Raw genomic sequence first — 27,660 nt, 5'->3', positions numbered from 1 at the left:
GTGGCCAGTGGCGGTCCTTCCTCCTTCAGCCCGGAAGTGACGCGTTGCTGCCTGTCAAAGCTCGTGGTTAGTGAGCGAGGCAGGCTGAAGAGTAAACAAGCCCTCGCCGCTCGGTGCCGCTGGCTCCATCTTTAAAGGGCTGCCGCGCAACTCAACCGCCGCGAGGAGAAGAAGAAGAGGAAGAAGAAGAAGAAGATGGGGGCTGTCTTGGGCCTCTGCTCCATGGCGAGCTGGGTAATGTGGCCGGAACCGCGGCCTCCTCCTTCGGGGCCCCACTTCACTGGGTTAGGGAGTCGCGGGGGCGGCGGCTGTGGCAGCAGCAGCAGTTCCAGAGGCGCAGGCGCAGTGAGGGGGCTCTCTGACTGCGCCCCCCCCCCCGCCATGCATCCCCGCGCGCTATCCTTTCTCTGCGGCGAGGCGGCCCCTCCCTGGCCGTGATGCGTCCCCTTTGTTTAAATCATATATAATATGATTTCGTTTGCCAACGCCCTAGAACTGATGGAGGAGGCGCGTTAACGTCTCGACCCTGTTGTCTGCGCCTTGCAGGTGCTATGGCAAAATGATAACGCACCCCAAATTAAAAACCCTTAGTAATGGAAAGCAGTGGGTTGGTGCAGGGCCGGATTTAGGTTTGATGAGGCCCTAAGCTACTGAAGGTAATGGGGCCCTTTATATGTGATATTTTAGGAGCAGGCTAGCAGGCGGGGCTCATTACTTACATCATAGGAGCCTACACAACACAAAACGCTGTTGCTGTATGTAGGTTTTATTTTATTTTTATTTTTTATCTTATATTTTGGAAATCTACATCCGGTGTTTTTTTCCTTTAATTTTTTGGGGGCCCCCAAGAGAGTGGGGCCCTAAGCTATAGATTGTTTAGTTTATACGTAAAGCCCGGTACTGGGTTGGTGATGTTGCTTCTTTAAACATCGGCCCTTTGAAATTTGACAGTTCCTCGCTTTTTTCCTGGAGGGCAGTTTGCTATCTAGGTAGTTGCTCCCCCCGCCCCCCCCCCCGCCCAGACCAGCATCATCTTTTATCCAGGCCTCATGCTTTCCTCCTCTGTGGATAGCTTCCTAAGGCCATTTTTAGGAATATCTCTATAAAGGGGTTCTGAAGTTGCAGTGTGAAAGGTGTTTGTGTGTGTGGTGGGGTTTCGTCATCTCTAATTTTACAGGGTCGTTTATTGTTCCAAGGCATCTGGCAAATGTTTGTACCATTTTATTCCACAGTGTATGCTAAGTCACCATGCTAGCAGTATATGTGGGATTACAGAACTGACAATTATGAGTGAAAGTGTGGCTTCTACCTCCTTTTGACAAACCCTGCATTAAAGTAGGATCATCTGTAGGTGTGTAAGAGAGAATCAAATCAATCTAGAGAAAATGTGGACTTTTTGAGGAAAAACAACACAATATCTTGAGCAGTAGTAGAAATTCATATTATTGTATTGTTAGACTGAAATTTGTGGATTTTTTTCCTGTTCCCTGGGATAAATTCCTCCTATGGAATAATAAAGGCAGAGTGGAAAGTTACAATGGTCAGACTGGGCAACTTGATAGAATGTTGCTTAAACTTTTGCTGATTTAACTGTTGTGCATTCCTCCTAATCTGCTGGAAGTTAGAGTAAGAGCTTGTCCTATATTTTTCCCTGCACCTCTGAGGATATTGAAGTAAAGTGTGTAATTCAGTATATATCTTTGATGCAGGCATAAAGTAAAAACAAATCTCCACCAAACTGTAAGTCATACACTTTTTCTTGGCTATGGTGTACATCACTATTTGCCCTGGTAAGCATAACTAATAACTTTTGTAAACAGTCTGATGACTGTCTTGGCTGTACATGGGGCAATCACAGAGCCATCTGAGAAGCGGCATTGCAACATCACCTTTACTTTTTTGCAGGACTTGTTCATGCTTCTATTAGTGTTATGGCACTGAATCAAGAGCCAAAGGACATACTGCTCATATCTGCACACATTTTACTATCAAAACCATGGCCTTTGCAGTAATGGGTATACAGGAAAACGTAATACAGAATATGAGATTACAAATATTACATTAGTGGGGGTGTGATCCTTAAATATTATGACATCAGAACCAGTAGTTAAACATTTTAACCACGTAATTAACTGAGCATAACTTTTTATTTTGTCCTCATACTCCTCCCTTTCTTTCATCAGATACCATGTTTGTGTGGCAGTGCCCCATGTCTGCTGTGCCGATGCTGCCCCAGTGGAAATAACTCCACTATAACAAGGGTGATATATGCTCTGTTCTTGCTCCTTGGAGTGGGTGTTGCATGTGTGATGTTAATTCCAGGAATGGAAGAGCAGCTGAAGAAGGTCAGTTTACTCGTGAGACAACTATGGTAGAATTATTGTGGCACTGCTACTGTAGTTTGGGTTTGACTTGTATTTTCTTATCTTTTCAGAAGCACTGCTTGCTCTAGAGAGCACCTTTGTATCCGCACCTCCTTTTATTCTAGAATGTTATTTAGTGTTTTGTTTACATAGGCTAAGGCCTAACTATGGAGCAGTTCTCTCATTATGACTGCCTTTCATTGAAGTGTTTTAACATTTAGCATAATGGTTGTCTGTAAAACCTTGCCTTCTTCCCGTATTAGTTAGCTATTATTTCAGACCAGGAGTATATATACATGTATGTATGTGGCTTTTGAAAACGCCGGGGGACTATATTTTATGTATTTAAATATATATATTATGTATTTAAATCTTCAATTTAACATTGGCTTGTGAGAACCTTAGATCTGTACAAATTTCAAGTAATGAAGAGATGTTAAAATAATCCTGTCATAGTCGGCTCCTAACAAAACAAAAAGTTTGGGTTCTTCATTGACATATGTTAATATATTTTATGTTGTTCATTACAGATTCCTGGATTTTGTGATGGCCAAGTGAATTGTGATGTTCTAGTAGGCTATAAAGCAGTATATCGGGTGTGCTTTGGTATGGCCATGTTCTTTCTCCTGTTCTCTTTAATGATGATCAAAGTGAAGAGCAGCAGTGATCCAAGGGCAGCAATACACAATGGGTAAGAAGAAATGGTGGCCCAGCTATGCCCCTATCTGGACAGGGACAGCCTAAATATTGTTGTCTATGCTCTGGTAACCTCAAGGTTAGATTACTGCAATGCATTATACACAGGACTGCCTCTGAAGACGGTTTGGAAGCTTCAGCTGGTGCAGAATTCATTGGCCAGGTTGCTCATGCAAGATGGTTTGAGAATATTACAATGATCCTGGTCCGACTGCACTGGCTACTGATTACCATATTTTTCTGTGTTTAAGATGATATTTTTTCCTATGAAATAATATGCAACAATAGCGGGTCGTCTTGTACACAGATAGCAGAGGGGGGATGGGTGATTGTTGGCATCAGCCAGCATGACATTTGCAGAGGCGATAGGGCGTGTGATAGGTTGCTGTGGCAAGTCCTGCTAATGATTATCTGCGGCTTTGGCAATTGTGCGTGCTATTTTCGGCATCATCGAGGCGTGTGTGCAATCTTCTGTTGTGCTGAGCGTGCAGGTGGGCTTTTGGTGGTGTGCATGCAGACGATTGTTTGCCGCAGTGATGCATGCGATTTTGATTGGCAGGCAGGCTGTAGAGCGATTGGCGATGCTGACCCCACCCCCAAAGCTCAGCAACTGTGGGCAGTCTCCCCCCCCAAAGCACAACAACTTTGATCAATTCCCCCCCCCCCTTTTGATGAGGTCCAAAAAAAACGGGTCATCTTATACATGGGAGCATGTTATACACGGAAAAATATGGTAGTTTCCGGGTTTTGACCTATAAAGCCTTAACCGGCTCAGGACCGCAATACCTCAAGGACTGTCTCTTTTCATATGAACCTATCATCTTCTGAGGCCCTCCTTTGTGTGCCTTCTTGAGAAGTCTGGAGGGTGGCAACACGAGAACGGGTCTTCTCTGCAGTGGCTCCCCGTCTGTGGAATGCTCTCCCCAGGGAAGTTCGCCTGGTGCCTTCATTATACACCTTTAGGCTCCAGGCAAAAATGTTCCTTTTTAACCAGGCCTTTGGTTGCTTTTATTGGCATCCTATGCCCTTTTGAAATGTGAGATTTTTTTGGGGGGGGATTATTGGGTTGTTGTTTTTATTTTGATTATGTATTTTGTATTTTGGTTTTATATTTTGATTTTATTCTGTGAACCGCCCTGAGACCTCTGGGTATAGGGTGGTATATAAATTCATTCAGATAGATAGATAGATAGATAGATAGATAGATAGATAGATATAGAGAGAGGGATATAGATAAATTGTTCAGTGGAGGGCAGTGAAGAGATCATATAAAATATTATATACAGTATATTATGTAAAGTATAAATTTTAAAAATACTGCTGATACCCTAACTTTGATGGTTCTTTGGTGATATTTCAGATTCTGGTTCTTTAAATTCATCACAGCTGTTGCAATTACAGTTGGAGCATTTTTTATTCCAGAAGGACCCTTTACAACAGGTATGATTGCATTGAAAGTCATGTATATTTTGCACAGAAACTGTTTCCAATAGCTTTCAATGTGATACTGAGTTCTTATTTAACAGATCTTAATGTTCTGATTTGTCACACTGGAGAAGATGTGTAGGTCTTTGGCATGACCCAGGGTTGGAAACCTTTCTGGCCCTACCTCAGTTTGCCAACTTTAGACAGATGGGTGGTCCCAACTACCTGTCAGTGTCCCTTGAGCAGCGATTCTCAAGTGCTCAATAGCCAGCTGATTGTCGGGCATTTGGAAACCATAGCACAAGGGGTATTGCCAGTTTAGGACTGGCAAAGCTACATTCCTCAGCAATCAGCTGTCCAATTGAGTTCCCCATGCTGAGCTCAGTTACACAGCTAATCCAGTGCTGTCTGTACCTGCCTCATACCTGATATCCTATATGATGTCAGGTGGCCATGGTTTAGGGAAAACAGTTTTGTGGGCCAAATTGAGCTAAATCTGGCCTGCAGGCTGGAGGTTCCTTACTTCAGCATAATCCCTTAATTATCATTCCCAAAGAATCTAGTTTTATGTATGTGTAGTCACATACTCATATTTATCTCTTAAATCCTTGTGATTTCCTCACTGTTGGTTTTAGATTATAAACTACCTGGGGACATAGCCTTGTTTATTTTTTAATTGTCAAACTCTTTAAGAGTTTATTTTACGAGTAAATTTTACCCTGATGACTCTGAATCACTCAATACATGCTAACAATTCAAACAGAAAAAATATTTATGAAAATTAATATATTATTTTTCTTCCTAGTGTGGTTTTATGTAGGCATGGCTGGTGCTTTCTGCTTCATTCTTATCCAGCTGGTTTTACTTATTGATTTTGCCCACTCTTGGAATGAATCTTGGGTCGAAAAGATGGAAGAAGGAAACTCAAGATGCTGGTATGCAGGTATGTAGTGGTTTGTTGGTCAGCATCACAGGGTTTGTTTATTAAAATTGGGACATGCAGTGCTCAAATTTCAGTTGTAGGAGTCATGAGCTCAGAACTCTTTGATGTTGCTCTTCAGTTGCTAGTTGCTGACCATGGAAGGGTGTGCTTTTGTGCATGTGTGGAACTGAGAGTCTGATTCCCTCCCATCCCCAACATACCATGGTTAAGACGGAATTGGTGTTCCCAGAAGCATAATAATGGTATTGATCACATGGGGTCAGAAGAGGAGAAAGTTGTGCCTGAATTGATGCGGCTATAGTAACAACTATAATTACTGAGGATTGATTCAGTTTTTCCAGATCTTCTAGAGGCAATAGTAGTTTAGTCTGCCTCCTGAAGTTAATCCAGCAGATCACTTTTCTTATCCAACAGTGTACCATAGGATTTATTTTTCATCACTGCTCTAGTGAGCCTCCTTCAAAAGTACTAATAAAACCTGAATCCAGTTTTGTTTGTTTCTTCACAGCTTTGCTGTCTGCCACAGCATTAAACTATCTTCTGTCTCTGGTGGCAATTGTCCTATTTTATGTCTATTATACTCTGCCCGATGGCTGTTCTGAAAATAAGGCATTCATCAGTGTCAATATGCTGCTGTGCATTGGAGCATCTGTAATGTCAATTCTGCCTAAAATCCAGGTATGAGGTTACATTAAGTGGATATTTGTTTTCATAAGAATCTGGCTAATACATCAGCCGTTTGTCAAATTTCTACATACAGGTAATTCACATCTTATCCAAGCATTTGGTTCGGGGGTGTATGGTCTCTGCGTACATGCAAAAACATATAAAGCCAGGAAACCCTGGAACTACTCCCAGCACCACACAAGGTGAAGGACTGCTTACCCAGCTTTGGGAAGGAGGCACAAGGGCTCTGGGACATTGCCAGAGCCCTCACACCACCTTCCCGAAGTCTGGCAAGCCTGTGATAAGTAAATGGAGAGTTGGTTTCCTCTGCTCTCCATTCATTCATTCATTCATTCATTCATTCATTTCCTACTCTCCCACCCTGTGCTAAGTTGTGATCACATAAGAAAAATCAGTGCAATATGCAAGTTACCTGTATTGTTTTGCTTTCTGTCTGCATATAGGAATCACAACCGAGATCTGGGTTGTTACAATCATCTGTGATCACCGTTTATACAATGTATCTAACCTGGGCTGCAATGACCAATGAGCCAGGTAAGGAGATTTCATGTTGTTGTTGTTGTTATTATGATCCAGAAGTGACTCTGGCAGAACTCCTTTGTTTATTGCTGTCACACCTACTTTGGATGATTTTAAAACTTTTGAATGTTTTGGAGCTTTGAAGGGACAAAAAACTGTTAAACAAAAAGTATTTCAGAGTGCAAGGTAGAATGCTATAAATTGTTGATTGTTAGAGAATCTGTGGCTATCTAAATGATTCTTAAAGTGAATGAAGCTTACTCCCAAGTCAGCATGATTAGGATTGCAGTTTTGGTATACAAAAGACTTCTTGTAGGGCGGGCAGTTCATTCATTTTCAGCTTTGTATTCTTGCTATTAAAAAAGTGCACCTAGATACTCGGTTGCAGTGCCCATAACCTAGGTTTAAGGTGCCATTTATCTCCTTGCTTTCATATATCAGTTTCTAACACTATTCTGAACACTTGCTCTCTCACCACACAGTAGCAAGACTAGCCAGTGTCCTTTTATTGCTTGGGGATGTTGCTAGTACAGTGCTCAAAGAAAGCACTGTTAATCCCATATCCTTTGTATGGAAAGGCCATAGCTGTATTTCATTGCAGTTGGAAAGCTACATAACAAACAGCTCAAAAACAGTTTCGAGCAGTGTAAAAGGCTAGCACCTCTTGTATATTATTATGTTGGACATTGCTTCTGTGAGAAATAGATTGTTTTGTGTAGAATAATCTGACTTTCAATTTTGTTTGTCTTTACTGATCTAGACAGACAATGCAATCCAAGCTTGCTGAACATAATTGGCTATAATTCCACAAGCACTCCAACTAAGGGTCAGTTTGTCCATTGGTGGGATGCCCAAGGAATTGTAGGCCTCATCCTGTTCTTAATGTGTGTTCTGTACTCAAGGTGAGCAGAACTTTTGGAAAACCTTTTCCAATTTTCAGTTATTTTTTTAAAAAAGAACATCTAGTGACACTATCCACTTTTTAACTGCAGCATTCGGACATCCAATAATAGTCAGGTAAATAAACTGACATTAACCAGTGATGAGTCAACACTGATAGAAGATGGACTTCCCAGGAGTGAAGGCTCTCTTGATGAAGGAGATGATTTGCACCGTGCTGTTGATAATGAGAGAGATGGAGTTACTTACAGTTATTCATTCTTTCACTTCATGCTTTTTCTTGCTTCGCTTTACATCATGATGACCCTAACCAACTGGTACAGGTATGTGGATCTTGCAGGAAATTATGGAAGGGTGACACTTCCATAGACTACATTTTTTTGACATTATCAGTGCTGATCACCTGTTGGGGTTGAAGTGGGCAGAGAGGCAGATGTTGGATTCATAATCTCCTCTCCCATTTATCATAGATTATCGGTGGCAGTGAATTTGATTCTTACATAATTTTTTCAATGTTAATAAAATAAGTGATTATCAACAGAAAAGTAGTTATTCAGTTCCACAAATGTGTTGGCTAACACTTTATCTCTCCTCTTTCTCAGCCCTGACCCTGCCTCTGCATCAATGACCAGTAAGTGGCCATCTGTCTGGGTGAAGATCTCTTCCAGCTGGATTGGCATAGTCCTCTACGTGTGGACTCTGGTGGCTCCACTTGTTCTAACAAACCGTGAATTTGACTAAGCCAAGTGTCTCATCTGAAAGCTCTTGCTTTATTTTGTTGCTAATTTGAAGCTAACAGTATTCAACATCGAGATGTAATTTGTAAATAATACGTGTATGTATCGTCTGAGTAGTTTATCATGTCTTCTGCATGGTTATACTTTTAAATCATGTTCACTTGCTATTTCAGTGACTGTTTTCTAGTTGAGCTTGATGATGATGATAATAATAATAATAATACATATTAATGATTAATACTGAGCCCTCTTCCAATGTTGGGGGAAAGTAAACACATATGGTGGGTAGAGTAGGGATGAAGATTCCACCACCACCACCACCCTGCTATTTTTGTCACTTTTACGATTTGTAAATGGTGACTGTGAAGCAGGGAGACTTTTGCATCCATGGAGACTCCCTGCTTCTGTGGGTGACAACCTTGGTTTTCCATTTGGGAGCCTCCACAGATACAAACATCTCTCCACTTTACATTATCACCAGTTGGAAAGTGATGAAAAAGGCAATGTTGGGCAGAGCTAGTGTGATCTTTCCCACTGTTCCCTTCTGTATATTTCCTTTCCCCTAACTAGCACCTGGAGAGGGATTTAGGGTCAAACTAGATGTGAGAACAACAGTTCCATGTGTTTCAAACCCCACAAATATTTGGCTCAGCCCTACTGCTTACTGAAGAATTCCTAGATCGTGTAGTCAAAGGTGCATTAAAACAGTATTTTTCAGTGCATGTAGATAGGCCGAGGTTGAAAGTCAGATATTTGCAGTTATAATCAGATGGGGAACCATGAAGAGTGTTAGAAGCTAGGGCTATCTATGACAATCTTACTGGCCTTTATTGCAGCTTAATAATTGTTACACAGCAGTTTTCTAGTTAGTAAAATATCAACTTTGGTCTAGCAAGGAAGTATAATCTTTCGCAACTGTGAAATTTTCCCAAAAAAGATGAGAAAAATATGGCTATGACAGATAGGAGAGACAGTAATGGTTGTAAGCCTATGGAGGATACTGTATTACCTCAGCTGAAGCATGGATGGATGGTTGTCTAGGAGAGTCTGATGCTGAATGAGAATCGCATATCAGGTGTGCGTTAAGTCTAGGTTACCTTTAGATCATAGCTGATCTGTAGGAGGTATGATCTTTTGTTTGTTGAACAAACATCAGATGAGCAGGAGCACAGGAATGTCAACTCTAATGAGCCTTAGCTAATGATAGAGCAGAGCAAGGAGTGGGGTTAGTAGGAAGGGAAAGAATGTACCTGTGATTCAGTTGCCATTTTAATCAATTTGTGGAGGGTTCCCCCTTCCACACTTTAAACGACAAAGGTCCCCAGCTGTCACTAGGGCTGGTGTGAGCATTTAAGAAAACAGCAGTTCCAATTCTGTAGAACTGGTTTTTGTACTTGCAGGTTTGAGTAAGTACAAGGCCTCTTTTAAAGAATGTGAACAGGAGTAAATGTTTAAGGTTGTACTTGAAATTATTCAAAATGTGCATGGGGTATCAAAAATAGTTGCCATTTTGACCAGATATTTGTTTTTTAAAGTGAAGTGCAGTGAAGTATTAATGCATGCTATAGGCTTTTCATTTTTGTAACCATTTGATACCAAGATAAGTCTTTTTTTAAAAAACCTAATCAATACTTGGAAGGTATTTAGGACTAGCGCTCATTAAATTGAAATTAAGGAGTGAAATGGATTGCTGTCCCCCACTGCTGGTAGCTGTAGTATAGTATATTTCACGCTGATGAGGTAGACTTCAGGTACCGCTGTTTATTTTTATAGCTTTTTAAAAAGTTACTTTAAAAAAAATATATCCTGGCTCCATCTGTTCCTTGAGTGGGTATAATTGAGCTTAGTTTGTAAATCAAGTTGTTCTGTATCTTTCTAAAAATACTTTCCTGGATAAATTGATGTATACCAATACTCATTTTTAGTTAAAGCACACTTGCATTTTAATAGCTGATCTCTTCACAGATGTCATTGATTTTTGCGTCAAAGGTATTATCTTTTGTGTGTCCATTGCCGGCAGTGGATTTGTACCTGGAAAATCCTCAGTCTACATAACACAGAAACTATTAGGTGTTTTGCATAGTTTGTTGGAAATCTTCAAATACTGTGCTTTGCTGCTTGAATGGGAAGGTACAGTTCTGGTTTGCTTTTCCTTAAGGATTGCACAGCTGACAGAAGAGTTTCAGCTGTAGCAGCACTGTTGTGCATTACTGAGTATCAGTGGTGAATTTCTATAAAAAATACTTATATATATTTAATGGCTGACTTAGGCTCAACATGAATGCAATTTCAAGGTAGCTTTAATATTTAGTCATTTTGTGTGTATGCTATAACTTAGTAAACATTCAGAAAAAATGGCTGTTTAGGTCTTCCTAGTCTTGTTTTGATTTTTTATCCAATGTGGCTATAGGCCATACATTTTCATAGTACTGAATATACTTCCTCTAGCCTGCTACTGAAAATCCCCTTTAACAAAGAACACGTTCACAGAAAACCCCCAACCCATTCAACAGCATTTGTGCCTATTGGGTGAAGCAAGTAGTGGATACTCTTACGACTATGAAATTAAGATGGACACTTGTCAATTCAATGAAGCACTATATTCAGTTCTGGTCCCCTAACACAGTTTTATTTAAACAAAGTTGTAAAAATAGAAAACAAAGTACAGAAGAATTAAACTCTGAGTGCTACAACCTCCATCCAGAGTTACTTATTTACTTGTGTATGTCATACATTAGGACTAAAAGTGAACAAGAAAAACTGCGAGTGGCTAATACAGAGCATCCAATTACCTGGCATATTCTGAATACATAATTCCAAATATGACAGCACTAGAATGAACTCATTGTGAACTGTTGATGGTTTGTATAAATGTTTAAACTGCTCTTTTGAGACCCGAGTTTTGGGGAAAGTGATAGAACAAACTGTTTAAGGTTCCACAGTAGCTGCTCACAAAATGCCATTTACAAAAGATAGATCCCAAACAATAGCCTCAATAAATAGTTTGCTTTAACTCTCTCGTTTTAGTTGTTCAGCAGTGGCATATCAGTGTCCATTGGCACAGGAGCAAGTTCACACAAATAAAATAGTGTAGCTTCACTAGCTTCTGCTTCTGTCAGTGGCTCCAGACGAACCAGTTTGCTTTGGGTTGGTTGAGGATCCAGACCACTTTCCAGGAGTTCATCCACTTCTATTGGTTTATCCACAGAAGATACTGATTCAGGTGTCATATTTGCATTCTCCACTGAGCCTGGATTTCCATCAAGGAATGCAAGTAGGGGAAAGGCAGTATATTGAATGAGCTGTTTATCTGCAGGGCAAGAAACAAACCAAACCAAAATAATTACTCAACTGCTCTATATTCCTATAGAAAAGGCTAAAAAATGAAGAGAAACTTGTGCAATGCACAGCACAACTACAACTCACTTTCCAAACATACTGGGTATATGTTAACTATTTTATTCATTTTGTGTCTAAAATAAGGGTATTTATGAATGCAGGTTAAATTATACCCAATCTACATTTCTGAAACTAAGAATACTTGCATATCCACCTGATTTGGGGTCAGAATTAGGCACATCTTGTGTAGATGGTTGAGCACTATTAGTCTTCATAGTTTCAATTCCCTTTGTCTCCACCTTAAAAGCAAGCATGGTTACAAAAATCAGATGACTTCGTACTAATTTTTTTTAGGAACAGAGAAAACATTTGTCTAGAAGATAACTGCTACAAGCAAATGTTCAGGAACTTATCTAGCACCTGGGACACAGGAGTGTTAGAAATCTAGACTGTCACCATGGGTATATCCACCCAGTCACATTCAAACTTTACTCTAGAAATCATGTCTAAAATAAGGAGAATACATTTCAAAATGATGCAAATCTCCCATTTCAAAACCAGTTCTTAGCCTGTGCTTTTCGCCCTCTTTTGAATGCTACATCTACTTTGATTATAACTTTTAAAAATACTGATGTGTTAAACTGATGTTCTGGCCAGCATGTGATGCCCCCCAATATAGAACTTGAAAACTTAAGATGCACATGTGTAATTTTTCAAAATGCAGAAAAAAAATCTGGAAAGCACAAAAAGGAAAACAGCTGCATCTTTAAATAATGTGTCAACATCAGCCTTGTTAAGCTACACAAAATGTTAAAACAAATATTAACATGCTATGCAACTGGATTAGACATTGACATTACACCGTATTTCCCACTGCTGTGCTACTTTAAAACTTACTTTTGTACTATTGATATGACCTGTAGGATTCATCTGCACGGAACTTGAAAAAAGCTGGACAAGACAAAATGTACACCAAGTTTTAAAATTCTATATTCTAGATATAAATTGGGTGACTTATAAACCAAACTAATCTTTTGTGCCTGAAATAGCCACAAATAGAAATGTTCTGCACAAATCCTCAAGCACAAACTACTATTCTGCTGCTCTCTGAAACTGCAGTCTCAAGCTGTTGTTAATATAGACCTTTTAAGGTATAACATTAAAAAAATGCAAATGTATTTTTCTTACACAAAATCTTTGTAAAGCCAAATCGGTGAGGAAAATAGAAGTAAAAAAAATATATAGTGTAAATATTTACATCAACCAGGAGATCTGGATCTATGCTGAACTGTCGTCCTGACAACATGGCCTGGAAATCCTCTAAACTGCAATCAATGCTCTCAAGATAATCCAGAAGTTCCACCCTAAAGGAGTGCAAGAAAACTCCATGAAATTCTAGCTTTTCTGAGAAATATATTGTACAAATGAATCAAAGTGCAGAAGAAAAATGAAGGTAAAGAGGACAACCACTAGGATTATTTGGAATTCAACAGACATGAGTATACCGTATTTTTTGCTCGATAACACGCACCTGACCATAACACGCACATCGTTTTTAGAGGAGGAAAACAAGGGAAAAAACATTCTGAATGAAACAGTGGATGTATCATTTTTGTGCTTCATGCTGTGGCCACAGACATGTGATCTGATGGTGAATTTGGGGTGACCCAATGCAAAAATCCTGAGAATCCCTGTGGATCCATGCTTTGTAACCACGTTTTTGCACCATTGCAGCCCCAGGCAACAGTGGGTGCGTGATTTGGGGGGGGGCAGGCTGTAGCCATGGACATGCTATGTGATCTGATGGTGAATTTGGGGTGACCCAATGCAAAGATCCTGAGGATCCATGTTTTGTAACCACGTTTTTGCACCATTGCAGCCCCAGGCAACAGTGGGTGCGTGATTTGGGGGGGGGGGGCAGGCTGTAGCCATGGACATGCTATGTGATCTGATGGTGAATTTGGGGTGACCCAATGCAAAGATCCTGAGGATCCATGTGGATCCATGCTTTTTAACCACATTTTAAGTGGGGAAGGAAGGAAAAATACAGAATGGACAAGGAGCACGAGAGGGGTGTGCAGAGAAGCAGCTGGCTAAGAATGCAGGAGAGGGGTATAACGGGAGGGAGGAAAGGAAGGCAAAAGTTTTCCCTCACCTACCCACCCAAGCCAGCCAGCTCTCTCGCTCTCGCTCTCTCGCTCTCTCTCTCCCTCCTGCATGTTTTCAGCAGCACCGGAGCACAGAGACGACACTCTGCTTTCCCCTCTGCTTGCCTGGAGGGGAGGGGCTTTCCCTGCTCTTTGTTCCGTTTGAGCAAACACAGCAAGGAAACAGAGGAGGGTGGGCAGTAAGACCCTGAGGCAGAATGCAGGAAAGCAGCCACTTCCTCTTTTCAGGTTTCCCTTCTCCGAGACGCGCGATTTGATTTTTGCCTGATTTTTTTTGCCATTTGGCTCCAGGGACCACACATTCGCTCAATAACACGCACAGACATTTCCCCTTCCTTTTTAGGAGAAAAAATCTGTGTGTTATAGAGGGAAAAATACGGTAATTCTAGGTATCTGAAAGTGATCCATGATGTTGAGTGGGAGTATATAGTGGATCAAGCATGCATTGATTCTACAGAAGACCACTAGTCTTTCAGTAAACACTAAGCATGACATTATTCAGTATTAAAAAAGGAAATGGAGCATCTGCTCTAAAAGCTATCTGTACCTTTACTACTGAATCCAAAACTGAGGAATACTGAAGAAATGTTAATTTGATTTATATACCACCCTTTATTCAAAAGATCCCAGGGCAGTGTACAACATTAAAAACATATTTTAGTTAAAGGTAAAGGGACCCCGACAATTAAGTCCAGTCACGAACGAGACGGGGGTTGCGGCGCTCATCTCGCTTTACTGGCCAAGCATATAAAAAAATACAATAGTAACAGTCTCCCTCTCCTTAACAGGCGACAGATTATTTAATACCCAAAGGTAAAGAGGTATGCTTTTGCTTGGTGCCTAAAGACATGTAATGATGGCACCAGGCTAGCATTTCTGGGGGCGGCATTCCACAGACGGGGAGCCACCACTGAAAAGGCCTATTGTGTTGCTACTCTCTGAACATCTTGGGGAAGGGAGACATAGAGAAGGGCCTTGGATGACAAGCGCAGGGTCCATGTTAGTTTGTATGGGGAGAGGCGGTCCTTAAGGTATTGAGGTCCTGAACTGTGTAAAGCTTTAAATGAGTCAGCACCAGCACTTAGAATTGGGAAACATTTGAATCTCACCCACTATGCCATGTTCAGAAAGCAACAAATCAGAGAACTAGTGCAAATTTAAATATTCATGTAGCTCTTCTTGAAGCTCTTAAAAAAGAGAGAACAAGTGTGAACTTTAAAGATGATTTGAAGAATGTGACTCACTTTCCAAGAAGATTGATATTTTGTGAAATCACTCCATTCTCACTGAGTATTGAATCCATCATTGAGACTGGGTCTTCTGCTGTTAAGGTTGACTGGCTGTTTAACTGAACAGCACCAGACATTAATGGGCTTGCACCATAAGGGGAAGGACTGACAGAATCACCGGATGGAATTGTGGCTGGTTCAGCAGTTGTATTTTCATGGATTATAGGAGCATAGTCATCCTCATTGTCATCTTCGACTATTACAATGTCAGGACTATAACTGCAATACATAGACAAAATGTGATTCAAGAGAACCAACACCCACCACATTTCCTTTGCAGCTCATATTAATGTAGAGAACAGCTATTAAACTGCTGCCCTTGTTATGAGCTACATAATGCTATTGTTTTGCAATTCCTTAAATGCTCAAATACTGAGAATACCAGTACATTTCTTTTTTTGGGAGGAAGGGTAGAAGAGGGAAGTACCTGTTTGTTGGGGTCCAGGGAAAGAGAAGAGAGGTAACCTCTTCCAACTCAAATGTGGCTAGGATGGCAGGTGGTAGCATATTTTAATTTTTTTTTTTAATCCTGCCCCCAGGAATCTGCTCCAACATACCCCATTTCATCCTATACTGCTGGGAGTATATGCCTGTGGAGCTTTTTGTGAGTGTACATCAGGGAGACTCTAGCAGGTGTTATATGACATCCCACAGCAAAGCTACACTCACTCCACTTCCAATAACAACAACAACAACAACAACAACAACAACAACAACAACAACAATAATAATAATTTTTATTTATACCCTGCCCTCCCCGGCTAGGACCGGGCTCAGGGCAGCTAACATCAAAATACAATACTTTAAAAACATAAATCAAACAAATGATTAAAATACAGCTTAAAATCAAATTTGGAGTAGAATAAAATCAGGTTATTCTGATTTCACGGATTATAACTATAGGGGATGGGAACACTGAGTGCTCACCAGGCCCAACTGTTTGTGCTGGTCTTATATGAGCCGGTGGAAAGGCTTATGGCGGCCACTTATATACTGGGTCTTATAACAAAAAAAAGGGTGTGTGTGTGTCAGACTGGGCCCCGACCATAGGCCTGTCGGAACAGCTCCGTCTTGCACGCCCTGCAGAAAGATGTCAAATGCGCAGGTCTCTTGTGACAGAGCATTCCACCAGGCCAGGGCCAGAGCCGAAAAGACCCTTGCCCTGGTTGAGGCCCAGGACCTCCAAAGTGTTATTGTTTGTGGACCGTAAGGTCCTCCGCGGGGCATACCAGGAGAGGCGGTCCATAGGCTTTAGGATGGCTCCCTTAAGCTTACACCTTTCATCAGTTACCTTTCAGAACAATTTTGATTTAATGTTAAAATTTATAGACTAATCTATTGGATATGTTGGATCTTATCTTTTGATTACACAGGTATCTTGGGATCTACACGACCTAGAGAGTCAAACTATCAAGTAAGATATGGACTTAATTTCTGTAGGTCAGTGTGCCTGAGGATATTTAATTCCAAATATTTTTTCTTACTTTGAGTCTGAAGCAGCATCTTCACTGCTTTCTGGAGTAACTGGAGGCTTTTCTTCATCACCAATATCATCAGTGATATCATAAATAATAATATCGTCTGACAGCTGTTCTCTCTGCTTTAAGCCATCAGTCCTGCTATGCGGTACCTGCCCATTTACAAGAACCAAAATAGTGTCATAATGCTTTTTTAAAAAATTTAAATCAACCATAAATTGTAACCAATTTAGATTTACAAATCATTAGGAATTCAGACATCATACTAAACAAAAATTTAGGAGGAAAATGATACAATTTCCAAATGAGCTGTCTTGACAAATGTAAAAAGCAGCTTAAAACGAGAATCTGGAGAAACCACCCTCCCCTTAACTTTGTAAGGTGAGGGTGAGACAGCAAGTACAGTTCTGAACAAAAGTTGCCACCCTAATTATGAAGTTTGTGTGTACACAATAAAGGGGGGGGGATACATTTTCACCTTCACAACCAATGTGGGCCTTAGAGGGTTCAAGATCAATGGAAAAGTTACAACATAGTGAAATAATTTGTGGGAGAAGATGCAGAAAGAATGCAAAATCTGTACAATGTGTACAGACAATACTTCTCCAGATTGTGTTTAAGGGAAAAAATAGCTCCTACATCAATGACACCTGCTTTTTTAGCTGAATATTTTGCCCTGTTTCCTCCTCATTTAGCTTATCAAAACTAAATAATAATCTGACAATGCAGTATTGGGTGTAAATGCTATGGAAAAGCATCACTTGGTGCCCCTCCCTTTCTGTCAACAGCATTCTTGGTACCTTACTGCTATATGCCTGATCTATTTTCACTCCATATAAAGGAAAACAGCCAACGCAAGGACTATGTGAATAATGATTACTGTACTCTTTTTCATGGGGAATATTGTATTTTCTCTGTCCAACCAAGCAGTGATTCTGCCCATTTTTTAATACTTTCCTTAAGTATATTTCAGAATTAACTCACATGATGTTTGTTTTCTGCTGGTTCTTTGACTATCTGCTGGAATATGTTGGACTTCGGTGTCCCATTAGTATTCAGAAGCAATGGGCTAAATCATAAAAGAAAAAAATGTTTCTAAAAAATACAAGGATTTAAACTTATGCTTCTATAAACACTATATATCCACAAAATAAACCTGTGTTACAATTCCAGTATCGTCAACCTGATACTTACCGTTTTCGTTTCAAACTCACAAGTTGGTTATTCTGAACAAGGGTGACAATGAACTGTACAATCTGCAGAGAAATACAGAATGTTGCCTTTAGAAAAATCCTACACACAATTAGGAGCAAGTTAAACTGAACTCAATAGTTCAATTTTATTTTTTATGGAACTATACAGAGTCAAGTAGGCTAGAATTAAAGCCTGAAATATCAAAGGCTTAGAGTCACCTTCCTAATAGGAAAGTTAAGAACAAAAGGATTTAGAGGTCTGGGTGTCATTCTAATGCAAAGATAATAGTGCAAATCCCTAAACAGCCTAATTTTTGTATGTTGTAGATATCAGATTTGTCTAAAAACAATTTAAAAAATATGAGATGGAACGTAAAGGCATTCAAAATATAAAACATGGAGTTCTGCAAGTTTTATATTTTGTGTATATCCCTGGCGTTTAATCTCTTAACCATTTGTTATACAATTTTAACAAAATTAGATTAATGCCCTTCACATTTCATGCTACCATATCCTAAACAGATCATCTGAGCTTTTTGCCACCCACTATCCAATTGATCTCCGAGAAGATAATTTCAAGCTTTATTGAATTATTGCAAGTCACCTACCATTCAAGCTACCAATTTCCACTAAAACCCCTGCCCCTTTACAACACACAAATTACAGTTTCCCTTCCAATTCTGCACTTCATTTATAGATGACTTTAAATTATTCTTCTGAAGAAAGAAGTTAACATAATTACCTTTCGAATAACTTGCTGTTGCTGCAGATGTTTTGCTCTCAGTTCTGCTACCTCCCGCCAAAGAGATTCATTTTCTCTGTTTCAAAATGTTTACAGTCAATATAAGGATTACTAACTGACCTAGATAAAGGTAAAAAGTTAAAGGACCCCTGGACGGTTAAGTCCAGTCAAAGGTGACTATGGGGTGCTCATCTCGCTTCAGGCTGAGGAGGCAGCGTTTGTCCACAGAAAGCTTTCCGGATCATGTGGCCACCATGACTAAACCACTTCTTGTGCAACAGGACACCGTGACAGAAGCCAGAGTGCACAGAAACACAGTTTACTTTCCCGCCGCAGCGGTACCTATTTATCTGCTTGCACTGGTGTGCTTTCCAACTGTTAGGTTGGCAGAAGCTAGGACAGAGCAATGGGAGCTCACCCCATCGCACATTTTTGAACTGCCGACCTTCCAATCAGCAAGCTCAAGAAGCTCAGTGGTTTCAACCACAGCGCCACCCGCATCCCAATAACTGACCTAGTGAAACTTGGAACTGTAATTATACTTTATTGTTAACTAAGCCAAAACATATACAATTAAAATAATCACATATTCATGCTTATTCCCCCCCCTCCTATTTTAGATTGTGAATTCCGTGAAACAGGGACCTGTCACACCTCTTCTTTGTAATACAAAATACACAAAGACAGCACTACAGGGTGTACTCAGTTGCCTTACTCAGAACAAACCCATTGAAATAGAAGACCCATAGTCATGGCCATTAATTTCTTTTTTTAAAAAAATATTTTTTTATTAACCGACCAATCACATCAAATCAAACCAAATTACATAAATTCCAAATTACACAGCCGAATTTTTAATTTTTGTTGGGGGTACCCATATTTCAAGTTCCGAAGGGGATCCAATCAACTTCTTGCTACTTGCTGCTGTTTTAATGTCCACAAATCTAACCTTATGGTGTTCACAGTACTATCCAGTCCTTTCTTATTGTTTTTCCACATCTCTTGTTGTTATTTTCCTATATTTTTCCTTTCTCTTTGTGACCTCTGATAGTCTCCACAAGCTGGTTAGAACAGTTTGTAATCCTGCGTGGATATTATTTTTTTTATCCAGTAGCCATATCCAGACGTTTTCCATATAACATCACTTCCATACATCAAAACAGTCTTAGCGTCATTAATCTTCACCAATCTGCCTCCTTTCTCAAAACCTCTGAGGAGATTCACCAGGAATGCAGTCTGACAAGTCTGTTCCTCCTCCCAGCTATAAATCCTTTGGCAAGATGGCGACTCCGAATTGCTGCACCATTCCAAAAGCCCTTATTGCTTCTCGATCTCCATAAAGCATACTTTTGGTTAAAGTTTATCTCCACACAGACCTTAATCATCTTGCTTGGGTCAGTTCAACTGACGATTCTAATGAGGAGGGCTTCTTGTAAATCACATAGAAGGAAAGTAAAAAAGTTTCCCCCCCCCATTCAGTCCCGTTGTCACCATACCCAGCCTTTGGTGTATCTTCATCGTAAAATATTCCTGTTTCTCCATCCCATCGTCTTCTTTCGCAGAGGTCACTTAAATTAGCAGACTTCACTCCCCTTCTTCACTTGAAATATGTGCATTTGCTTCTTTTGTAATTAATTATTCCAAATTGCTGCAGCTAGTGCGCGATCAGAGACAGCGTCCAGGAGAGCCGAGGTCCACACGGGGGCATTCTGCCTAGGGCCCTCACCCCCTTCTTTCAAATTAGGGGGTGATTTATGGGCACAGCAGGCAAGGGCAGTGTTCCCCATTTCCTTGGGGCAACAAGGGAGGCTGCCTACTCCCAGAACAGCCTCTTAATTACCCCGTGTGGGTCGGAGAGATGGTATTGTCGGCCATCTTCCAATGCGCCCCTAGTGGCCCGTCGTCATGGCCATTAATTTCAATGCGTCTACTCAAAGTAACACTTATGTGAATACCAGCTTTAATAAACAACTGTTTCCTTAAAGGTGCCATAAACCCACCAGTAATGATATAAATAATGATGATGATAATAATAGTAAATACCCTGCCCATCTGGCTGGGTTTCCCTAGCTACTCTGGGCAGCTTACAGCAATCTAAAAACATTTTTAGATGTACTAGTAGTCTTTCATACTCTTCCTCCTAAAAAATCAAGGTAGAAATCTTATTTACCTCTTCAGAGCAGATAGCCTGGATTCAATAGTCTCTTGTTTACTTTGAACCTTCTGAGCACTGCTTATGATTTTAGACAGATCTTCCTGACGAATTTTATTTTCTTCAGGCCTTGAAGAAGAAACCTGTAAGAATTATCACCACAAATTTAAGTTAACATATTACTTTTAAAAATATGGATTGTAGTGACTATTTAATTGATAAATAAGGTTTTGCTCTGAATCCATGCAGAGCTTTGTACTTCTGCTTTCAATTAACAAAAATGTACACATGGATGGAATCTGCAAGATCATGAAGGGATCATATGCCATCTGAAAATGAACTAAATAATCAAAGGCTATGCTGCGTTCAAATAATTCAGAAGGAATAAAAAGGGAAGTGCTATGTACATATGTATGATTATTATAGGGCAGAAAGGTCAAGAGAATAATGGAGGGATATTCAAGCTGGATAGTCAGGACCTTGTTCCATCTCTTACAGAGAATTCCCTTTTCACCCAGATGCTTACCAAAGCTACTTTATGCAGGTATCATAGCAAATAAGTAGCAACTGAAGAAATAAATAATGCAAACATTCCATTAGGTCAGATGACAATTTTTGCAAGCACAGGGGATGGAAGAAGTGGGGTTTGTAGAAAGGAGGAGAAAAAGTGTGGAAGGTAAGCAAGTGAAATCTGACATAGTTCAAGTTGTGCCAAATGAAGCTAAGACTCTGAACATCTCCCTGGATTTCTGTTTCATTGGTGAAGCGCTTCCTTACACTGATCAAAATAGGTCCAGGACTCGCTTCTGCCTTTGGATCAGAGAACTGGCCATCCCGCTTTGTTGAAGGCATATTTTAGGTTACAGTAAGCCATCCTTGATCTGTAATTCTAGATCTTGATGTGACTGAAGGCTTGCATGCAGTTGTTTTGAACTGCTGCACGGCAGTCTTGTTGGCATGTGCATTGCTTTGTACTCAGTAAAACTGAATTGTACTGTTCCTTTTTTGCAATCTAGATTTCTGTTCCCACTTACACTATCTGCAAGATCCTAGCAAACCCTCACATGGATCTACGTCAGTGCTTACAGAAGGTTCAAAGCTTCCAGACTCCCTTTCACTAACCTTTCTTTTAATGTGCTCCAGTAAGTCTTCCCGTCCTTGCTTGAAGTAGGGGTGTTGGAATTCAACAGGGCCATCTCTTTCCAATTTGACAATGCCAGAGTCAACGTGGACTACCTTACGGAAACCATCTGAAAAGAATAAATCAACTATGGAAAAGCCTACTGGAATAATCAAGGCTACAATCCTCATTCAGCTGAGTGAAAAATGTTGCTGTCTTTGTGCAGGTAGCAGCCCTGCCTATTCACATTCCTTTTACCTTCAGTGAAAGCTATTCTGCTACAAGCTGCCCTTCATTTGTGCAAGTTTCTGTGTGACTAACCCTAGGTGCATTATCAACCTATGCAGGGTCCCATTTTGTTTCCCTTCCAGCCTTATTAGCCCCAGGTTTTATCTTGGGATAACAAGGCCATTCTCATAAGAGCAGCGGAAGGCAGAACAAAGCCAACCACAGCCTTCATATATTAGTACTATAAAGGCTCTACCTAAGAGTTCTAGCTTTAAAGTGCCACTTAAAATATGACATACACATTCAATCATCACAACGCAATGCTGTGTTACAAGATGGGTGTCCTTCCTAAAATAAGGAGATGAACTTATACTGCTACATGTCATGTCACAACCTGTCCCTTCTGGAAGAAGATACTATCAATATCATGGGATTTCTTTTTTATAAAGCTGCCACACATGCTCTCAAAACGCTTATAAAAACCCTTATTACTGGTTGTCAAACATGACTGAAGTTCACACAAAAACCAAGCTGCAGGCTGCAGCTATGAGGAAGGCTCGTTGATTTGAATCAATTCTCTCTTAGTGTCAGCTGTCCTTCTCCTAGTTGAGATTCCTGCATAGATGACCCCTGGGTCCCTTCCAAGTCTACATTTCTTTGATTCACTCAATATGCAGTATGCATTCTGCTTGTTTTCCCTTGCATTCCAGTCAGTGACTGCAGCTGAATGCCTTACGATACTGTTTCGTACAATAAATGATTAAAACTGAGGAATAGTTAGAATCTGTTATTACAATAAAAGGTAGAATCCATCTCAGAACAGAATTCTATGGAGTTCAATGTTTTAAATGTAGACCAGTATATCTAAAGGTTAATACTACATATTGTTATAAAACTCACACATATTCAGCTGTCTCACAAAGCTTGCCATGTTGTTGTGCTTGAAGTACTTTGGAAGAATCTCTTTGGCAAATCTTTGTTCATCCAACACAAGGAAACTCTGTCCATTCTGCAATGAAGATCACAATCACATTCAATGCCTAAATAATGTGGTTAGAAATGTAAAACAGTTTCTTAAGCATAGACTATCATTAACCAAATGAAAAACAACAAAGCCAGCGGATGTGATGGGATACCTGCTGAAGTCTTCAAAGTGGGCGGAGCTAAACTTACACAACAACTTCACTAGCTCATCGAAAAAATCTGGGAGAGAGATCCCAGCAGACTTTAGGGATGCAAAAATTATCAATCTCTTTAAAAAAGGTGATAGAACGAATTACGGAAACTATCAAAGCATCTCTTTATTAGCTGCAGCCTGCAAAATTCTTGCAAGGATCTTAGCAAACTGTCTCTGAACAATATCCGAGGCTACCCCTCCTGAATCCCAAAATGGTTTTCAACCTTCTAGGGGGACAGTGTACATGATTTTCACCGCTCAGCTTCCAGAAAAATGCTAAGATCAAAACTAATCCCTGTATATGGCATTTACTGACCTGACTAAGGCCTTTGACACTAAATCGTAATGCCCTGTGGACTGTCCTCCTTAAAATCGGCTACCCAGATGAATTTCTGAACATCCTTTGGCTCATCCATGATAATACGACAGCAACAATTGCAGATAATTGCTCTCAAAGTGAACCGTTCACAGTCGGATCAGGTGTTAAACAGGGTTGTGTTATCACCCCAACTCTTTATTTATTATTTTCATTGACATGACCATACGCTTTGTCGAAGGGAAACTTCCCACCAGAATAGAAATCATACCAGACAGATGGAAAGCTCTTTAATTTGAGTAGGCTGAAAACAAAGAGTAAGGTTACCATAACTTCTGCATAAAGCTTCAGCATACTGATGACAACATAGCGTGTGCACACTCAAGAGGATGACCTCCAAACTATCCTAAATATCTTCACATAAGCTTATAAAAAGCTTGGCCTATCACTCAACATCCAAAAAACCAAAGCGCTGTACCAACAAGCATAAAACAACGCCTCTGCAGCGCTTTAGTGTATTTTTGGTTTTCTATGGAAGCCGCCCAGAGTGGCTGGGGAAACCCAGCCAGATGGGCGGGGTACAAATAATAAATTATTATTATTATTATTATTACAAATCCAACTCAGTGGTGTAATGTTGGAAAGCGTCAATCACTTCCCCCACCTGGGCAGTTATCTTTCCACAAGGGGTGACACTGACGCCAAAATCCAACAACCTTTGAGCTCTGCGAGTGCAGCTTTCTCCCGATTGAAGTGCAGTGTGTTTGTGGACTGGTACATTCGCAGGGAAACCAAAATGCTTGTTTACAAAACTATTGCACTACCAACCTTACTGTATGCTTGTGAAATATGGACCACTTATAATGCACCTCCATTGATACAAGTTAGGAATCATCTATTGCATCTTGCTCCTCACTATTTTTATGCTAATCTTTGTGCATACTGAAACAATGTGCAGAGTGCAGCAAGATCAGGTAATTCAGGAAGAAGGGGCTAATTAAAAATGAAACAGATAAATGAGAATCAACTGCAGAATGATTCTGCTGGATACATACCCGAGTAATATTCATTCTTATCATGGCTGAGCTTATAATATTTCAGAATTGTTATTTATACTTACATAAAAACGGAGACAAAACACAAGCTTATTTCCACAACTCCTCAAGGTTACTCAGATAAAACATGAAGGAGGCAGACCATATTCCCTATTAGTATGGTATGCATGTTGCTCAGTAATTGGAAAGGTACAAAGACGAGAATTCTTGGTTGAGAAAATATTCAAATGCTCTGGTCATGAAAGGGAGCAGCCCAAAAGGCTTATTCTTCCAACTTGTCTCTCCGTGAAAAAGTCTACTTGAACAAAAGTTTCATGTGCACATCAGAGCACATGTGCAGTGTGTACATTATTGGTGGTGTTGGCGTTTTTTTAAAAATTCTTGTTTACAAAATTAACTGCAAGATTTGGCCTGTTCTGCTTGTCCCCTGCAAATTTTGGGTTTCCAACTGGTGGCACCAGTGACTACACCACTGTCCTTCATCTGTTACCTACTGCTTCCCTGTTGTCAAGCGCTTCGGCAGCATTCTTTATTGTACTACTTCCTGAAAGGTCTTTAGGAGAGATTGGGTGTTTTCAATTGTTCCCATTACCTGGATGAAGACTTGACTAAGTCACCACATCTGCAGCTTTCCATAGAAATGCTGCAAGGGAAGATGAAGAGAGATTTCCTGGACAAGCACTCAGGCAGAGCTTTTAACCTTTGCTGCCACCAATGCCCTTTCTATATTGTTTGCCCCTTCATCTACCCATAACACCCTGGCTTTTGTTTCTTTGCCAAACTGGTGTACATGACTGCACAAATTCCTGCAACTGTATCCTTAATAGAAAGTGTCCTTCCTCTTAAAGAGACCTGAAATGGATGCATGGACATACAAAATGGACTGCAAATGAGCAATAGGAATGCAGTGTAAATCTTACTGCTTATATTAAGATGATTAAATAGCCTATTTTTACCTACCAAATAGTTCCTAAGCCTGGAATCAAACAAAATAATTACGTACCTAAAACTTCATATGCTAAAAATAAAGTGTCACTGTTAGCAGGATAGGGAATGTGACACAAAAGCTATGCAAAAGATGAATGCCTCCTGAGATCTGGACATTGTTTGCCTTAGGCATACGAAGACTGCCTGAAAATTGATCACCAAAGCTTTCCTACCCTGCTGCTCCAATTTGTACAAGTTCCCAGACAATTGTGATGCTAATGAAAGAGGACCTCTTCTACATTGTTACAGAAAGAGTGTACTCAACATTCATCAATTTGTTCATAACAATCTCAGTTCTTTGCTTCTCACCATAAGGTTTTATTCATACAGGTGTAACTCCTTCCATAATTCTTGGAATTTGTCTATTTGGGGCAAAACAGAGAAGCAGTAATCTGACAACCTGTAGCCCAATATGGTCTACGGAGCTACTGAGCTGCCACCGCCTCTTCTCAATGTAAGCCTACCTACAGGGGAGCCCTGCTAGAATCAAACCTAGGACAAGAAACTATAGTGATTATTTAGCACTTTGGTGCATTCAAAATGATCCACATCTCAATACACAAGACAGCTGTTTTGACTAAAACAGATCAACATGGCTACCTCTGTTTACAAGAGAAGTGAGTAACCTTTTTTGACTTGAGAACCACCTTCAGCCCTTGTTGATCTCCTGGAGCTACAAACAGAGGTCTAAACCTCTCTACTGACTCCAACACTTTGTGTGTATTTATGTTTCCTTCCCAAAATTAGTGGACTATTGGAAGTCAATAAAATGGCAGATATGTGTGTTAGTGCATAAGAGGCTGAGCCAGTACCTGTAAGGGCAGTTCTGCCACTTCTGCTTAACAGTTTTGTAAGGCCCCATGTTGTGGAGGTAATAGGCAAGATAATACTGTAATGGTTCACCTAGAACTACTGACCAAGTTCATGCCTAAGGAGAAAATAATAATGCATGAACCAGGGACTCCCCCAAACCAGATCTTAACACAGTAAGATGCTCACGACCTAAGTATGTTCTCTTAACTCGTGCCTTTTTTTTGTGTGTACACCACACGCAGGAACACCCCTCACCCTCTGGTTGCGGACTATTTCCATACAAGGCGTTTCTCCTACATGCGAACCACCTCCGTGTTAAGGACGCGGGTAGATATGTGCTGATCCACACGTGCCTACGTCAAAGCCACGTTTGGTAAGGGTCGCGCGGCACATCCTCCTCCCCTTTATATTTGGCTGCCTGTCGCCTCCCTTCCCCTGGAACTTGTTTCGCAGCCATTAGGTAGACTGGGGGGGGGGTAAGGTTCCATGTTGCGGGAACCGAAGCGCGGCCTTCAGATTGCCGTGTGGCGTGTATAGACGGCTGCCGAGGCCTCCTTCTCCGCCCCCCTCTCTCGGACGAAGGCGCCCTAACAGCGAACCCGAGTGCGCCTCGGGCCTCACGGGGCCCTTCGCGGGTAGGCCGCGTGAAGCCCCCCCCCCACGCCCGTCAGGAAAGCGTGACCAACGCCTGACCACGCCCCCTTCTCTTCTCTCTCTCCCCCCCCCCCGGCCTTTTGTCCCATCGAAGGCCCAAGACGCAACACAGACGCGAAGATGGGCGGCTGAGGGGAGACGGACAGAAAAAGGGTGGGAAGGAAGGAGCGCGGGATCCATGAAACGGCGACGGGAGATGGCGGAGAGGCCGATCCCCTCCCTCATTCCCGCCTCGCTCCGCGCCGCGTCGCCTACCGAGCGAGGAGGCCTCGCCTCATCCCGCTCCCCTGGCCCCCATCCTCCTTCTCCTCAGCGCCTACCTGGCTCCAGGTGATGAGCTGGTTGCTCGGCGCGTCGCCCACCAGCGCCCAGAGCTTGCTGAGGAAGGCCGGGACTGCGGTGGCGGCGCCCGCGTTCGCCGCCGACGTTACCGGCTGCTGCTGCTTCATCTTCGCCCGCTGAAGTGCGCCTGAGGCAGTCTCGGCCGTCGGTGCTACCGTTGTCTTTCGCTACCGCTGCTATTACCGTCGCCGCCGCTCCTCCTCCTCCTCCTCCTGCCTGCCCGCTCCTCCCCCCGCAAGGCGCGTGCGCGCCGCCCCGCACGCGCGGCGGGGGGGGGCCCTCGCGAGTTCTTCGCCCCGCCTTTTACATAACGAGTCCACGTGCGCGGCCCTCACGT

At 41.3% G+C, this 27,660-nt stretch overlaps 2 protein-coding genes across 7 annotated transcripts; one reads left to right on the top strand and one right to left on the bottom strand.

The window, feature by feature from the left end:
- On the top strand, positions 1–10,969 carry SERINC1 (serine incorporator 1). The gene is made up of 10 exons (XM_083608632.1): positions 1–234; positions 2,184–2,345; positions 2,894–3,054; positions 4,420–4,499; positions 5,290–5,427; positions 5,936–6,105; positions 6,558–6,648; positions 7,394–7,535; positions 7,626–7,856; positions 8,136–10,969. The coding sequence occupies exons 1-10, from the start codon at positions 196–198 to the stop codon at positions 8,272–8,274; spliced, it is 1,353 nt and encodes a 450-aa protein (XP_083464758.1). The 5' UTR covers positions 1–195; the 3' UTR covers positions 8,275–10,969.
- On the bottom strand, positions 10,878–27,660 carry HSF2 (heat shock transcription factor 2). 6 transcript variants are annotated; one of them, XM_083608575.1, is made up of 13 exons: positions 27,302–27,660; positions 22,880–22,988; positions 21,754–21,881; positions 20,650–20,774; positions 18,480–18,555; positions 17,739–17,800; positions 17,529–17,613; positions 16,551–16,696; positions 15,022–15,285; positions 12,868–12,973; positions 12,507–12,560; positions 11,824–11,908; positions 10,878–11,580 (listed from the first exon to the last, which is right to left on the bottom strand). In XM_083608575.1, exons 1-13 carry the CDS (start codon positions 27,428–27,430, stop codon positions 11,294–11,296), a joined length of 1,656 nt encoding a protein of 551 aa, XP_083464701.1. In that variant the 5' UTR covers positions 27,431–27,660; the 3' UTR covers positions 10,878–11,293. The 6 variants fall into 6 exon arrangements, with proteins under 6 accessions (XP_083464701.1, XP_083464704.1, XP_083464703.1 ...); XM_083608578.1 differs by lacking the exon at positions 27,302–27,660 and adding an exon at positions 26,327–26,437; XM_083608577.1 differs by lacking the exon at positions 27,302–27,660 and adding an exon at positions 25,120–25,165.

This window comes from Podarcis filfolensis (assembly GCF_964270895.1).
Source record: "Podarcis filfolensis genome assembly, chromosome: 3".
In the NCBI taxonomy this organism is placed as follows: Eukaryota; Metazoa; Chordata; class Lepidosauria; order Squamata; family Lacertidae; genus Podarcis; species Podarcis filfolensis.
This window is presented reverse-complemented; position numbering and strand designations above follow the sequence as displayed.

Excerpts from the sequence above, each read along its gene's own strand:
- SERINC1 (XM_083608632.1), top strand. The coding sequence starts at position 196 with ATGGGGGCTGTCTTGGGCCTCTGCTCCATGGCGAGCTGG. Across the intron at positions 6,106-6,557 it reads CAATTCTGCCTAAAATCCAG|GAATCACAACCGAGATCTGG; the intron begins GTATGAGGTTAC and ends GTCTGCATATAG. Across the intron at positions 6,649-7,393 it reads TGCAATGACCAATGAGCCAG|ACAGACAATGCAATCCAAGC; the intron begins GTAAGGAGATTT and ends TTACTGATCTAG.
- HSF2 (XM_083608575.1), bottom strand. The coding sequence starts at position 27,430 with ATGAAGCAGCAGCAGCCGGTAACGTCGGCGGCGAACGCGGGCGCCGCC. Across the intron at positions 21,882-22,879 it reads TGTGAGACAGCTGAATATGT|ATGGTTTCCGTAAGGTAGTC; the intron begins GTGAGTTTTATA and ends TATTCTTTTCAG. Across the intron at positions 17,614-17,738 it reads GTGAGTTTGAAACGAAAACG|CCCATTGCTTCTGAATACTA; the intron begins GTAAGTATCAGG and ends TTTATGATTTAG.